The following is a 15,519-nucleotide window of genomic DNA, read 5'->3' as shown; positions in this document are numbered from 1 at the left end:
CGAGACGCCATCATGTCTATTTGAGGAATTCCCCAAAGACTTGTCCCTTCTGCAAAGACCTCTTGATGAAGACCCAACTCACCTGGATGGACATCGTGTCTGCTGAGGAAGTCTGCTTCCCAGTTGTCCACTCCCGGAATGAAGATTGCTGACAGAGCTCTTGTATGTCTTTCAGCCCAGCGCAGAACTTTTGTGGCCTCTGCCATTGCCGCTCTGCTCTTTGTTCCGCCCTGGCGGTTTATGTGCGCTACTGCTGTTATATTGTCTGACTCAGGGACGTGCAGTCAGGGGAGGCAGTGCCTCCCCTGTCATAATGATTAAAATAATATAAAGAAGATGCAAATATCACATTCTACTTTGTATTATTTTAATCATTTTTACCTGACACTGCATCTAAATCTGTATGGGAGGCAGCGCTCTCGCTGCCTCCCGGTGACAATGTTAAAGTGTCTGGAGCGCTGCCTCCCGGTGACAATGATAAAGTGTCTGAAGAGGGGGGCGGGCAGGGGGCGGAGCCAAGTCACGGGCTGGAAAAGCCCATTGAAAAATGACGGGACAGCGGCACCAGCACAGTTGCCTCATTGACAGGGGCTGTGCCTTCAGGCTACATGAAGGCACACCCCTGGCAATCATTGGACAGCGGTAGGGAGTGGGCTGGGACGGACGGGTAGGGAGCCAGTTGCCTCCATTCCGTTATGCCGCATGTCCCCGCTGCTCACAGCCGCTACTCGCTTAGCAGGATCCGACAAGCGGGAGCTTCTGTGTGCTGCGCGCCCCCCCGCCGCTCCTGTTTTCTCAGCCCCGGCCCTCTGTCTTGGTCCCCCCTGTGCTGGACAGTCTGACTTCCCTCCTGGCTGGCCCCCGTGCTGATCTCCAGCGCCCCCCTTCCCCGCTCCTCTTGGCCTGCAGTCACAGTGTACAGACATGGAGCACCGGGTCAGGAGCCTGCAGCAGCGGCGGAAGATGGAATCATGTAAGTGGCTGCACTACATTACACTACATTACAGTACACTATACTACACTACATTACACTATACTACACTACATTACACTACATTACAGTACACTATACTACACTACATTACAGTACACTATACTACACTACATTACACTACAGTACACTATGCTACACTACATTACACCCTAAGGGTAGAGGGGGGATGTAAAGTGCTCTACCTGCCGTTATGTGTAAAAAAGGGACACAGGCTGCCGTAATGTGTAAAAAGGGGGAATCTGTCCGCCGTAGTGTGTAAAAAGGGGACGCTGTCCACCGTAATGTGTAAAAAGGGGACGCTGGCTGCCTTAATGTGTAAAAAGGGGACGCTGTCTGCCGTGGAGTGTAAAAAGGGTACGCTGTCTGCCATTATGTTTAAAAAAGTGGTCGCTGCCTGCCGTAATGTGTAAAAAAGGGGAATCTGTCCACCGTAATGTGTAATAAGGGGGACGCTGTCTGCCGCAATGTGTAAAAAGGGGGATGCTGTCTGCCGTAATGTTTAAAAAGGGATCTCTACCTGCCGTAATGTGTAATAGGAGGCTGTACCTGCCGTAATGTGTAATAGGAGGCTGTACCTGCCGTAATGTGTAATAGGAGGCTGTACCTGCCGTAATGTGTAAAAGGGAGCTCTGCCTGGCGTAATTTGTCTAAGTGGCGCTACTGTGCAGCGTAATTTGACTAATGGAAGCCCTGGACAACAAAATTGCATTCATGTCCTCCTCCCACTCCCAAACATTTATTATTATAATTTTTTCTATAAAAATGTACAATATATCCCAAGTATGATGAGCAGGCAGGCAGCGGGCAGTGGCGGCATCGGACTGAGATGCAAATTAGTGGCGGAGGACTGGGTCAGTTGATGGTGGGCGAGTTTGTAAGCCATTGGCGGTGGCAGCAGGCATCGGCGCAGGGGCAGTAGCGGGCATTGGCTCAGCGGCGGTAGGGGGTCATCGTCAGGATTCGGCGGACATTATTGCTGTAGTGCCTCACCAGCCACTGACCTCACCGCACGCCACTGGTCTGACTGGATTAGTACGTGCAGGTTGAAGAAGACCGCTTGAAGAAGGTTGGATTAGTACGTGCAGGTTGAAGAAGACCGCTTGAAGAAGACCGTTGTAAATGGCTCTTAACTCTAGAATGTTTATGTGTAGACAAACTTCCTGGTTTGTCCATGTTCCCTGGAAGTTTTCTCCCTGTGTGACTGCTCCCCAGCCCCGGAGACTCGCATCTGTGGTTACTAGGATCCAGTCCTGGATCCCGAACCAGCGTCCCTCTAGGAGGTGAGAGCTGTGCAGCCACCACAGGAGTGAGATTCTGGTACTGGAGGACATGTGTTGATGGGATGCGGACCACTTGTCCAACAGGTCCCACTGAAACACTCTGGCATGGAACCTGCCAAATTGAATGGCCTCGTAGGCCGCCACCATCTTTCCCAGCAAACGAGTGCATTGATGGATCGACACTCTCGCCGGTTTCAGAATCTGTTTGACCAAACTCTGGATTTTCAGAGCCTTCTCTTCTGGAAGAAACACTCTCTGTAATTCTGTGTCCAGAATCATTCCCAAGAACGACAGCCATTTTGTCAGATTCAACTGTGACTTTGGCAAGTTTAAGATCCAACCATGTTGTTGTAGAACTGTCAGGGATAGCGTAATGTCCTGGAACAGTTTGTCCTTGGATCTCGCCTTTATCAGGAGATCGTCCAAGTAAGGGATAATTGTGACTCCTTGCCTGCGAAGGAGAATCATCATTTCCGCCATTACCTTGGTGAAAATCCTCAGAGCCGTGGACAGACCAAACGGCAACGTCTGAAATTGGTAATGACAATCCTGAATAGCAAACCTTCGGTAAGCCTGATGCGGAGGATATATGGGTATGTGTAAGTAGGCATCCTTTATGTCGACTGACACCATGAAATCCCCTTCTTCCAGACTGGAGATCGCTGCTCGGAGAGATTCCATCTTGAATTTGAATTTTCTTAGGTAAAGATTGAGGGACTTTAGGTTCAGAATTGGTCTGACCGAACCGTCCGGCTTCGGGACCACAAACAGGCTGGAATAAAAGCCTTCTCCCTGTTGAGACGGGGGAACCCTGATAATGACCTGATTTAGGCATAACTTTTGTAATGCATCGCATACAATCTGCCTGTCCGGAAGAGAAGCTGGTAAGGCCGATTTGAAAAATCGGCGAAGGGGAACGTCTTGAAACTCCAGTTTGTACCCCTGGGAAACTATTTCTAAATTCCATGGGTCCAGAGCCGAACGAGCCCAGAATTGACTGAAGAGCTTGAGACGTGACCCCACCGGTGCGGACTCCCTCAGTGGAGCCCCAGCGGTGGATTTGGCAGAAGCCGTGGAGGACTTCTGCTCCTGGGAAGCTGCGACGGCTGGAGATCTTTTACCTTTTCCTCTTCCCCTATTAGCGAGGAAGGAATAACCTCTGCCTTTTTTGTATTTATTTAGCCGAAAGGACTGCATCTGAAAATGGCCTTTCTTTTGTTGTGGAGGAACATAAGGCAAAAAAGACGACTTACCCGCGGTAGCCGTAGATACCAATTCAGTGAGACCGTCACCAAACAAGACACCACCTTTATATGGGAGCGACTCCATAGTTTTCTTAGAGTCAGCATCAGCATTCCATTGATGAATCCACAATGCCCTCCTAGCTGAAATTGCCATGGCATTGGCTTTTGCTCCCAAAATGCCAATATCCCTCGCCGCCTCCTTTAGGTAGGCCGCGGTGTCCCTAATACAACCCAGAGTTAACAGGATACTATCCCTATCTAGGGTATCTATATCAGATGACAAGTTCTCTGCCCACTTTTCAATAGCACTACTCACCCACGCAGATGCGATGGTTGGTCTGAGCAGTGTACCCATGGTGACGTAAATGGATTTTAACGTATTTTCCAGTCTACGATCCGCAGCTGTGCTGCCGTGTCAGGAGACGGTAAAACCACCATTTTAGACAACCGTGACAGAGCCTTGTCCACAATGGGGGAAGACTCCCACTTTTCTCTATCCCCAGAGGGGAATGGATATGTCACCTGAATCCTCTTGGGAATCAGAAACTTCTTGTCAGGATTTTCCCACATTTTCTCAAAAATAAGAATTTACTTACCGATAATTCTATTTCTCGGAGTCCGTAGTGGATGCTGGGGTTCCTGAAAGGACCATGGGGAATAGCGGCTCCGCAGGAGACAGGGCACAAAAAGTAAAGCTTTACGATCAGGTGGTGTGTACTGGCTCCTCCCCCTATGACCCTCCTCCAAGCCTCAGTTAGGTACTGTGCCCGGACGAGCGTACACAATAAGGTAGGATTTTGAATCCCGGGTAAGACTCATACCAGCCACACCAATCACACTGTACAACCTGTGATCTGAACCCAGTTAACAGTATGATAACAGCGGAGCCTCTGAAAAGATGGCTCACAACAATAATAACCCGATTTTTGTAACTATGTACAAGTATTGCAGACAATCCGCACTTGGGATGGGCGCCCAGCATCCACTACGGACTCCGAGAAATAGAAATAGTAAGTAAATTCTTATTTTCTCTATCGTCCTAGTGGATGCTGGGGTTCCTGAAAGGACCATGGGGATAATACCAAAGCTCCCAAACGGGCGGGAGAGTGCGGATGACTCTGCAGCACCGAATGAGAGAACTCCAGGTCCTCCTTAGCCAGGGTATCAAATTTGTAGGATTTTACAAACGTGTTTGCCCCTGACTAAATAACCGCTCGGCAAAGTTGTAAAGCCGAGACCCCTCGGGCAGCCGCCCAAGATGAGCCCACCTTCCTTGTGGAATGGGCATTTACATATTTTGGCTGTGGCAGGCCTGCCACAGAATGTGCAAGCTGAATTGTATTACACATCCAACTAGCAATAGTCTGCTTAGAAGCAAGAGCACCCAGTTTGTTGGGTGCATACAGGATAACAGCAAGTCAGTTTTCCTGACTCCAGCCGTCCTGGAACATATTTTCAGGGCCCTGACAACATCTAGCAACTTGGAGTCCTCCAAGTCCCTAGTAGGTGCAAGGCACCACAATAAGCTGGTTCAGGTGAAACACTGACACCACCTTAGGGAGAGAACTGGGGACGAGTCCGCAGCTCTGCCCTGTCCGAATGGACAAACAGATATGGGCTTTTTTGAGAAAAAACCACCAATTTGACACTCGCCTGGTCCAGGCCAGGGCCAAGAGCATGGTCACTTTTCATGTGAGATGCTTCAAATCCACAGATTTGACTGGTTTTAAACCAATGTGATTTGAGGAATCCCAGAACTACGTTGAGATCCCACAGTGCCACTGGAGGCACAAAAGGGGGTTGTATATGCAATACTTCCTTGACAAACTTCTGGACTTCAGGAACTGAAGCCAATTCTTTCTGGAAGAAAATCGACAGGGCCGAAATTTGAACCTTAATGGACCCCAATTTGCGGCCCATAGACACTCCTGTTTGCAGGAAATGCAGGAACGACCGAGTTGAAATTTCTTTGTGGGGCCATCCTGGCCTCACACCACGCAACATATTTTCGCCACATGTGGTGATAATGTTGTGCGGTCACCTCCTTTCTGGCTTTGACCAGGGTAGGAATGACCTCTTCCGGAATGCCTTTTTCCCTTAGGATCCGGCGTTCCACCGCCATGCCGACAAACGCAGCTGCGGTAAGTCTTGGAACAGACATGGTACTTGCTGAAGCAAATCCCTTCTTAGCAGCAGAGGCCATAAGACCTCTGTAAGCATCTCTTGAAGTTCCGGGTACCAAGTCCTTCTTGGCCAATCCGGAGCCATGAGTATAGTTCTTACTCCTCTACGTCTTATAATTCTCAGCACCTTAGGTATAGGTATGAGAAGCAGAGGAGGGAACACATACACCGACTGGTACACCCACGGTGTTACCAGAACGTCCACAGCTATTGCCTGAGGGTCTCTTGACCTGGCGCAATACCTGTCCCGTTTTTTGTTCAGACGGGACGCCATCATGTCCACCTTTGGTATTTCCCAACGGTTTACAATCATGTGGAAAAAACTTCCCGATGAAGTTTCCACTCTCCCGGGTGGAGGTCGTGCCTGCTGAGGAAGTCTGCTTCCCAGTTTCCATTCCCGGGATGAAACACTGCTGACAGTGCTATCACATGATTTTCCGCCCAGCGAAAAGTCCTTGCAGTTTTTGCCATTGCCCTCCTGCTTCTTGTGTCGCCCTGTCTGTTTACGTGGGCGACTGCCGTGATGTTTTTCCCACTGGATCAATACCGGCTGACCTTGAAGCAGAGGTCTTGCTAAGCTTAGAGCATTATAAATTTACCCTTAGCTCCAGTATATTTATGTGGAGAAAAGTCTCCAGACTTGATCACACTCCCTGGAAATTTTTTCCTTGTGTGACTGCTCCCCAGCCTCTCGGGCTGGGCTCCGTGGTCACCAGCATCCAATCCTGAATGCCGAATCTGCGGCCCTCTAGAAGATGAGCACTCTATAACCACCACAGGAGAGACACCCTTGTCCTTGGATATAGGGTTATCCGCTGATGCATCTGAAGATGCGATCCGGACCATTTGTCCAGCAGATCCCACTGAAAAGTTCTTGCGTGAAATCTGCCGAATGGAATTGCTTCGTAGGAAGCCACCATTTTTACCAGGACCCTTGTGCAATGATGCACTGTTTTTAGGAGGTTCCTGACTAGCTCGGATAACTCCCTGGCTTTCTCTTCCGGGAGAAACACCTTTTTCTGGACTGTGTCCAGAATCATCCCTAGGCACAGCAGACGTGTCGTCGGGATCAGCTGCGATTTTGGAATATTTAGAATCCACCCGTGCTGTTGTAGCAGTATCCGAGATAGTGCTACTCCGACCTCCAACTGTTCCCTGGACTATGCCCTTATCAGGAGATCGTCCAAGTAAGGGATAATTAAGACGCCTTTTCTTCGAAGAAGAATCATCATTTCGGCCATTACCTTGGTAAAGACCCGGGGTGCCGTGGACAATCCAAACGGCAGCGTCTGAAACTGATAGTGGCAGTTCTGTACCACAAACCTGAGGTACCCTTAGTGAGAAGGGCAAATTTGGGACATAGAGGTAAGCATCCCTCATGTCCCGGGACACTATATAGTCCCCTTCTTCCTGGTTCGTTATCACTGCTCTGAGTGACTCCATCTTGATTTGAACCTTTGTAAGTGTTCAAAAAAATTTTTTAGAATAAGTCTCACCTAGCCTTCTGGCTTCAGTACCACAATATAGTGTGGAATAATACCCCTTTTCTTGTAGTAGGAGAGGTAATTTAATTATCACCTGCTGGGAATACAGCTTGTGAATTTTTTCCCATACTGCCTCCTTGTCGGAGGGAGACCTTGGTAAAGCAGACTTCAGGAGCCTGCGAAGTCTCGACATTCCAATCTGTACCCCTGGGATACTACTTGTAGGATCCAGGGGTCCTGTACGGTCTCAGCGCCATGCTGAGAACTTGTCAGAAGCGGTGGAACGCTTCTGTTCCTGGGAATGGGCTGCCTGCTGCAGTCTTCTTCCCTTTCCTCTATCCCTGGGCAGATATGATCTTATAGGGACGAAAGGACTGAGGCTGAAAAGACGGTGTCTTTTTCTGCAGTAAAAACGGTGGATTTTCCAGCAGTTGCCGTGGCCACCAGGTCCGATGGACCGACCCCAAATAACTCCTCTTCCTTTATACGGCAATACACCTTTGTGCCGTTTGGAATCTGCATCACCTGACCACTGTCGTGTCCATAACATCTTCTGGCAGATATGGACATCGCATTTACTCTTGATGCCAGAGTGCAAATATCCCTCTGTGCATCTCGCATATATAGAAATGCATCCTTTAAATGCTCTATAGTCAATAAAATACTGTCCCTGTCAAGGGTATCAATATTTTTAGTCAGGGAATCCGACCAAGCCACCCCAGCTCTGCACATCCAGGCTGAGGCGATCGCTGGTCGCAGTATAACACCAGTATGTGTGTATATACTTTTTATGATATTTTCCAGCCTCCTGTCAGCTGGTCCTTGAGGACGGCCCTATCTATAGACGGTACCGCCACTTGTTTTGATAAGCGTGTGAGCGCCTTAGCCACCCTAAGGGGTGTTTCCCAACGCGCCCTAACTTCTGGCGGGAAAGGGTATACCGCCCCTAATTTTCTATCGGGGGGAACCCACGCATCATCACACACTTTATTTAATTTATCTGATTCAGGAAAAACTACGGTAGTTTTTTCACATCCCACATAATACCCTCTTTTGTGGTACTTGTAGTATCAGAAATATGTAACACCTCCTTCATTGCCTTTAACGTGTGGCCCTAATAAGGAATACGTTTGTTTATTCACCGTCGACACTGGATTCAGTGTCCCTGTCTGTGTCTGTGTCGACCGACTAAAGTAAACGGGCGTTTTAAAACCCCTGACGGTGTTTTTGAGACGTCTGGACCGGTACTAATTGTTTGTCGGCCGTCTCATGTCGTCAACCGACCTTGCAGCGTGTTGACATTATCACGTAATTCCCTAAATAAGCCATCCATTCCGGTGTCGACTCCCTAGAGAGTGACATCACCATTACAGGCAATTGCTCCGCCTCCTCACCAACATCGTCCTCATACATGTCGACACACACGTACCGACACACAGCACACACACAGGGAATGCTCTGATAGAGGACAGGACCCACTAGCCCTTTGGAGAGACAGAGGGAGAGTTTGCCAGCACACACCAAAAACGCTATAATTATATAGGGACAACCTTATATAAGTGTTTTCCCTTATAGCATCTTTATTATATATTTCTAACGCCAAATTAGTGCCCCCCCTCTCTGTTTTAACCCTGTTTCTGTAGTGCAGTGCAGGGGAGAGCCTGGGAGCCTTCCCTCCAGCCTTTCTGTGAGGGAAAATGGCGCTGTGTGCTGAGGAGATAGGCCCCGCCCCTTTTTCGGCGGCCTCGTCTCCCGCTCTTAACGGATTCTGGCAGGGGTTAAATATCTCCATATAGCCTCCGGAGGCTATATGTGAGGTATTTTTAGCCAAAATAGGTTTTCATTTGCCTCCCAGGACGCCCCCCTCCCAGCGCCCTGCACCCTCAGTGACTGCCGTGTGAAGTGTGCTGAGAGGAAAATGGCGCACAGCTGCAGTGCTGTGCGCTACCTTTAGAAGACTGAGGAGTCTTCTGCCGCCGATTCTGGACCTCTTCTTACTTCAGCATCTGCAAGGGGGCCGGCGGCAAGGCTCCGGTGACCATCCAGGCTGTACCTGTGATCGTCCCTCTGGAGCTGATGTCCAGTAGCCAAGAAGCCAATCCATCCTGCACGCAGGTGAGTTCACTTCTTCTCCCCTAAGTCCCTCGTTGCAGTGATCCTGTTGCCAGCAGGACTCACTGTAAAATAAAAAACCTAAGCTAAACTTTTCTAAGCAGCTCTTTAGGAGAGCCACCTAGATTGCACCCTTCTCGGCCGGGCACAAAAATCTAACTGAGGCTTGGAGGAGGGTCATAGGGGGAGGAGCCAGTACACACCACCTGATCGTAAAGCTTTACTTTTTGTGCCCTGTCTCCTGCGGAGCCGCTATTCCCCATGGTCCTTTCAGGAACCCCAGCATCCACTAGGACGATAGAGAAAAAAGTATTCCGTTCATGAGAGGGAGGAAACGTTACCTCAGGTTTCTTTCTCTTGGCCCTCATTCCGAGTCGTTCGCTCGGTATTTTTCATCGCATCGCAGTGAAATTCCGCTTAGTACGCATGCGCAATATTCGCACTGCGACTGCGCCAAGTAATTTTACAATGGAGATAGTATTTTTACTCACGGCTTTTTCATCGCTCCGGCGATCGTAATGTGATTGACAGGAAATGGGTGTTACCGGGCGGAAACAGGCCGTTTTATGGGCGTGCGGGGAAAAACGCTACCGTTTCCGGAAAAAACGCAGGAGTGGCCGGAGAAACGGGGGAGTGTCTGGGCGAACGCTGGGTGTGTTTGTGACGTCAAAACAGGAACGACAAGCACTGAACTGATCGCAGATGCCGAGTAAGTCTGAAGCTACTCTGAAACTGCTAAGTAGTTTGGAATCGCAATATTGCGAATACATCGGTCGCAATTTTAAGAAGCTAAGATACACTCCCAGTAGGCGTAGGCTTAGCGTGAGCAACTCTGCTAAATTCGCCTTGCGAGCGATCAACTCGGAATGAGGGCCCTTATACATACAGACCCTAGTATCAGGAACAGCAGGGTCCTCCCTGATATTTAACACGTCTTTTATTGCCACAAACATGTAATGAATATTTTTTGCCAACTTTGGGTCTAATTTGGCATCACTATAGTCAACACTGGAGTTAGTGTCCGTGTCGGTATCTGTGTCTGCCAACTGAGCAAATTAACGTTTATGTGACCCCAAGGGGTCATAACACATCCTCCACAGATTTCTTCCATGCCTGGCTCTGAGATTCAGATTTATCCAATCTCTTATTAATAAGATCCACATTAGCATTCAAGGCATTCAACACATTTACCCAATCAGGAGTCGGCGGTGCCGACATGGTCACTCCCACAGCCGTTTCCGTCCCTAGGACAGTCTCCTCCTGGGAAGAACACTCAGCCTCAGACATGCCGACACACGTGTACCGACACCCACTGACACACTGGGCAGATAGGGGACAGACCCACAGTAAAGCCTGTCAGAGAAACACAGAGGGAGTTTGCCAGCTCAAACCCAGTACTGAAACCTTAATATAAAGCCCAGACCTGTTTATAGCGCTTTTATAACTTATATAAGCCAAATTAACTGTGCCCCCCCTGTTTTGCACCCTCTTACTTGGTACAGCAGTGTGGAGGCAAGGACCAGCGTCTCTACAGCTTTCTTGTGAAGAGAAAATGGCGCTGAGAGCTGTGAGGGCTAAGCCCCGCCCCCTCAATTGGGCGCTTCAGCCCACTATTTTATACTATAAAAACGCTGGCGGGGGTCAGGATTCTGTGCCTTGGCACCTTTTATCCACTTTGCCAGCTTGTATGAGGATTTTTTTTATGCCGCCCAGGGAGTCCCCCCCGCGCCCTGCACCCTGTAGTGCTGCTGTGTATGGGAGCATGGCGCGCAGCGCGATCGCTGTCCGGTACCTCAGAAGCCGTCACTGAAGTCTTCTATCTTCTTCTACTCACCTGTCTTCTGACTTCTGGCTCTGCAAGGGGCGACTCTGGGAGTGAACCCATAGGCGTACCTAGTGTTCCAAACCCTCTGGAGCTAATGGTGTCCTGTAGCCAAGAAGCAGAACCTTTGAACTCATTAGTAGTAGGTCTGACTTCTCTCCCCTAAGTCCCACGATGCAGGGAGACTGATGCCAGCAGGTCTCTCTGAAAATAAAAAATCTAACATAAAGTCTTTTCAGAGAAACTCAGTAGAGCTCCCCTGTGTGTGACCAGTTCCCCGGGCACAATTCTAAACTGGAGTCTGGAGGAGGGACATAGAGGGAGGAGCCAGTTCACACCCAAAGTCTTAAAGTGCCCATGTCTCCTGCGGATCCCGTCTATACCCCATGGTTCTTGAAGTGACACCAGCATCCTCTAGGACGTATGAGAAAACATAAATATAAAATTTTTCTTACAACAACAAGATAAAGGTAAACTCTTTAAAAGGATGAGCATAATAAAATCCTACCAAATCTGCGTAGCGTCGACTCAGCGCCGGTGTCAAGGCCGGAAGAAACTCCGGTCACGGCCTCGGGCGAAAAATGATCCCGCAATTTCTTCTCCCACTCCAGTAGTTCAATGCGCACCGAAGGCCCAGATCCCCTGACAGGGTGTTGGATGAGGGAGAGTTTCTTCTTCACGGTGCCTTTGCAATCATTGAACCTTTTCTTGCACACATCACCCCGCCGCCGACAGACACCGACTGCATTCACAGAATCCGCTATCCGCTGCCAAATAGCCTCCTTGCCACCGGTGGTGACGTGAGACCTCCCAAATAGCTGGTTATAGTGCTGTATTACCCCATCAACCAGGGCGGCATTTTCGGCAGTGGTGAAACGCTTTGACCTCCTCCGTTTATCATTGGAAGTTTTCGCATCGGTTTTGTCTCCTAGTTTTCGACATTTCTTAGAAGGATGCAGTTCCTGAGTTCCTGTGTCCTCCCCGCTGCTACTGTAGGAATACATCTTCTGCATTGAAAGGAAAAAAAAATGCAATTATGTACTTACATACACACATATACATACATACACACACACATATACATACATACACATATACATACACAGTACTGTGCACAAGTCAGTGCCGTAACTAGACATTTTAGGATCTGCGCCCCCCCATATCATATACAAAACAGGGCCAGTGCACACCATAGGTGCATGCCAAAAATATAGGGGCGTGGCCACAAAATAATGCCAATTCATATTACGCTGTATAAAAGTCTCCGTTATTCCATTTATGCCGCACAGTAGCGCCACTTACACACATTACACCAGATATAGCCCCTTTTACACAGTACGACAGACGGAGTCCCCATCGGGTGTTACAGTGCAGCTGCGGGAAGCAATGCCCGATTCCACCCCATCCCCACCCCTTTCACTGAGGTTATACTGACTTGTGGGCAAACATGCCCGACACCCCAGCACCCAACAACAAGAGTTTACAGTGCAGCCTGATTACCCCCTCCCCCTAATGGGAGGTTACATTAAACCACGGACAATACTGCCCAATCCCCCCCACCCCCCTGCCGAAGTACACAGTGAGCTGCGTGGGCTGCAATGTTCGATCCCCCCCCCACCCCCTGCCGCTGCAGTACACAGTGAGCCACGCGGGCTGCAATGCCCGATCCCAACTCCCGCCAGAGTACCCAGTGAGTGCCGACAACCCTTCAGGAGAGTGAACCCGCGGTTCACTTTCTCCTGAAGCGAAGGGGGTTATCTGGCTGCATTCACTCACTGTAACTCTGGCGATGGGAGGGGGTGTGGCATTATAGTCCGCACGGCTCACTGTGTACTCCAGCGGCAGCGGGGGTTTGGGGGATAGGGCAGTATTGTCCGTGGCTTAGTTTAACCTTTCATCAGGGGGAGTTGGTGACTCTGGGCTGCACTATAAACTCCGGGGATGGGGTGGGATCGGGCATTGCTGCCCGCAGCTGCACTGTAACAACAGAACTACGGGTGTTGTCGGCGGTACTGCGCCCACAGTGCATCTGCACTGTGTGCAAGGCACCGCCGACACACACCTAATTACGGCTCTGGCACACGTTTTAGGCAAGTGTGGAAAAAAAATGCCTTAAAAAAATAGAAGTGTTAATAGTTTATTTTTTTTATCAATTAACAACACGCAAAGTGAATGTACAGAATAGAAAACTCAATCAAATTAATATTTGGTGTGACCACCATTTGCCTTCAAAACAGGCTGAAAACACACAGGTGGTCATTCCGAGTTGTTCGCTCACTAGCAGTTTTTTGCAGCCGTGCAAACGCTATGCAGCCTCCCACTGGGAGTGTATTTTAGCTTAGCAGAAGTGCGAACGAAAGGATCGCAGAGCGGTGGCAAACTTTTTTTGTGCAGTTTTAGAGTAGCTCAATACCTACTCAGCGCTTGCGATCACTTCAGACTGTTCAGTTCCTGTTTTGACGTCACAAACACGCCCTGCGTTCGCCCAGCCATGCCTGCTTTTTTCCTGGCACGCCTGCGTTTTTCCGAACACTCCCTGAAAACGGTCAGTTGACACCCAGAAGCGCCCTCTTCATGTCAATCACTCTGCGGCCAGCAGTGCGACTGAAAAGCTTCGCTAGACCTTGTGTGAAACTACATCGTTCGTTGCAATTGTACGACGCGCATGCGCAAAAGTGCCGTTTTTCTGTTTCATCGCTGAACAGCGAACGAAAGCAGCTAGTGATTAACTCGGAATGACCACCACAGTCATTAACTGACACAGAAACAGCTGTGTAGGGTGCTTATAACTGGGTGAGGGACAGCCAAACTCTGCTACAAAGGTGAGGTAGAGGAAGACAGTTTCATGTCACAGGTCATAAACTGCGGAAAGACTGAGCACAGCAACAAGAGACAAGGTAGCTATACTACATCAGCAAGGTCTCTCCAAGGAAGATTTCAAAGGAACAACGAGAACCCTCATGCAGAACTAATGGACCCAAATGTCCCTTTCAAACATCAAAAAGAGAGAAGAAAAATAGATACAAAATTAGCAGCTTTTTAGAAATACGGATGTTCTTGATATTCTTTTTTTTTCACAGGCAGCTCTCAGGTATCGCCTCCCCGGGAACCACAGGCAGCTCTCGGGTATCGCCTCCCCGGGAACCACAGGCAGCTCTCAGGTACCGCCTCCCCGGGAGTCACAGGCAGCTCTCAGGTACCGCCTCCCCGGGAGTCACAGGCAGCTCTCAGGTACCGCCTCCCCGGGAGTCACAGGCAGCTCTCAGGTACCGCCTTCCTGGGAGTCACAGGCAGCTCTCAGGTACCGCTTCCCCTGGGACCTACAGGCAGCTCTCAGGTACCGCCTTCCTGGGAGTCACATGCAACTCTCAGGTACCACCTCCTTGGGAACCACAGGCAGCCAGTGCCATAACTAGACATTTTGGTGAAAAAAATAAGATTTTAAACCTATCGGTAAATCTTTTTCTCCTAGTCCGTAGAGGATACTGGGGACTCCGTAAGGACCATGGGGTATAGATGGGCTCCGCAGGAGACATGGGCACTCTAAAGAACTTTTAGTATGGGTGTGCACTGGCTCCTCCCTCTATGCCCCTCCTCCAGACCTCAGTTAGAGAAACTGTGCCCAGAGGAGATGGACAATATGAGGAAAGGATTTTCTTAATCTAAGGGCAAGATTCATACCAGCCCACACCAATCACACTGTATAACCTGGAATATACACAACCAGTTAACAGTATGAACAAAAACAGTATCAGTCAACGACCGATCTCAACTGTAACATAACCCTTATGTAAGCAACAACTATATACAAGTCTTGCAGATTTTCCGCACTAGGACGGGCGCCCAGCATCCTCTACGGACTAGGAGAAAAAGATTTACCGGTAGGTTTAAAATCTTATTTTCTCTTACGTCCTAGAGGATGCTGGGGACTCCGTAAGGGCCATGGGGTTTATACCAAAGCTCCAAACCGGACGGGAGAGTGCGGATGACTCTGTAGCACCGATTGAGCAAACGCGAGGTACTCATCAGCCAGGGTATCAAACTTGTAGAATTTTGCAAAAGTGTTTGAACCCGACCAAGTAGCTGCTCGGCAAAGCTGTAATGCCGAGACGCCTCGGGCAGCCGCCCAAGAAGAGCCCACCTTCCTAGTGGAATGGGCCTTTACTGAATTTGGTACCGGCAATCCAGCCGTAGAATGAGCCTGCTGAATCGTGTTACAGATCCAGCGAGCAATAGTCTGCTTAGAAGCAGGCGCGCCAACCTTGTTGGCTGCATACAGGACAAACAGAGCCTCCGTTGTCCTAACCCTAGCCGTCCAGGGACCTGGAGTCCTCCAAGTCCCCCGTAGCCACAGGCACCACAAAAGGTTGGTTCATATGAAAAGAAGAGACCACCTTAGG

General features: G+C 49.4%; 1 protein-coding gene across 4 annotated transcripts in view; it reads right to left on the bottom strand.

The window, feature by feature from the left end:
* LOC134983963 (uncharacterized) overlaps nucleotides 1-15,519 on the bottom strand; it is a 129,133-nt gene that overhangs the window by 70,386 nt on the left and 43,228 nt on the right. For all 4 annotated transcript variants that reach the window (XM_063949600.1, XM_063949601.1, XM_063949602.1 and 1 more), the window contains one exon: nucleotides 11,628-12,126. In XM_063949600.1, the coding sequence (XP_063805670.1) occupies nucleotides 11,628-12,126 (499 nt within the window). The remainder of the gene's footprint in view (nucleotides 1-11,627; nucleotides 12,127-15,519) is intronic.

The sequence above is a fragment of the Pseudophryne corroboree genome, assembly GCF_028390025.1.
Source record: "Pseudophryne corroboree isolate aPseCor3 chromosome 3 unlocalized genomic scaffold, aPseCor3.hap2 SUPER_3_unloc_3, whole genome shotgun sequence".
NCBI lineage: Eukaryota > Metazoa > Chordata > Amphibia > Anura > Myobatrachidae > Pseudophryne > Pseudophryne corroboree.
The sequence above is the reverse complement of the archived record's forward strand: the minus strand, read 5'-3'. Positions and strand labels throughout refer to the sequence as shown.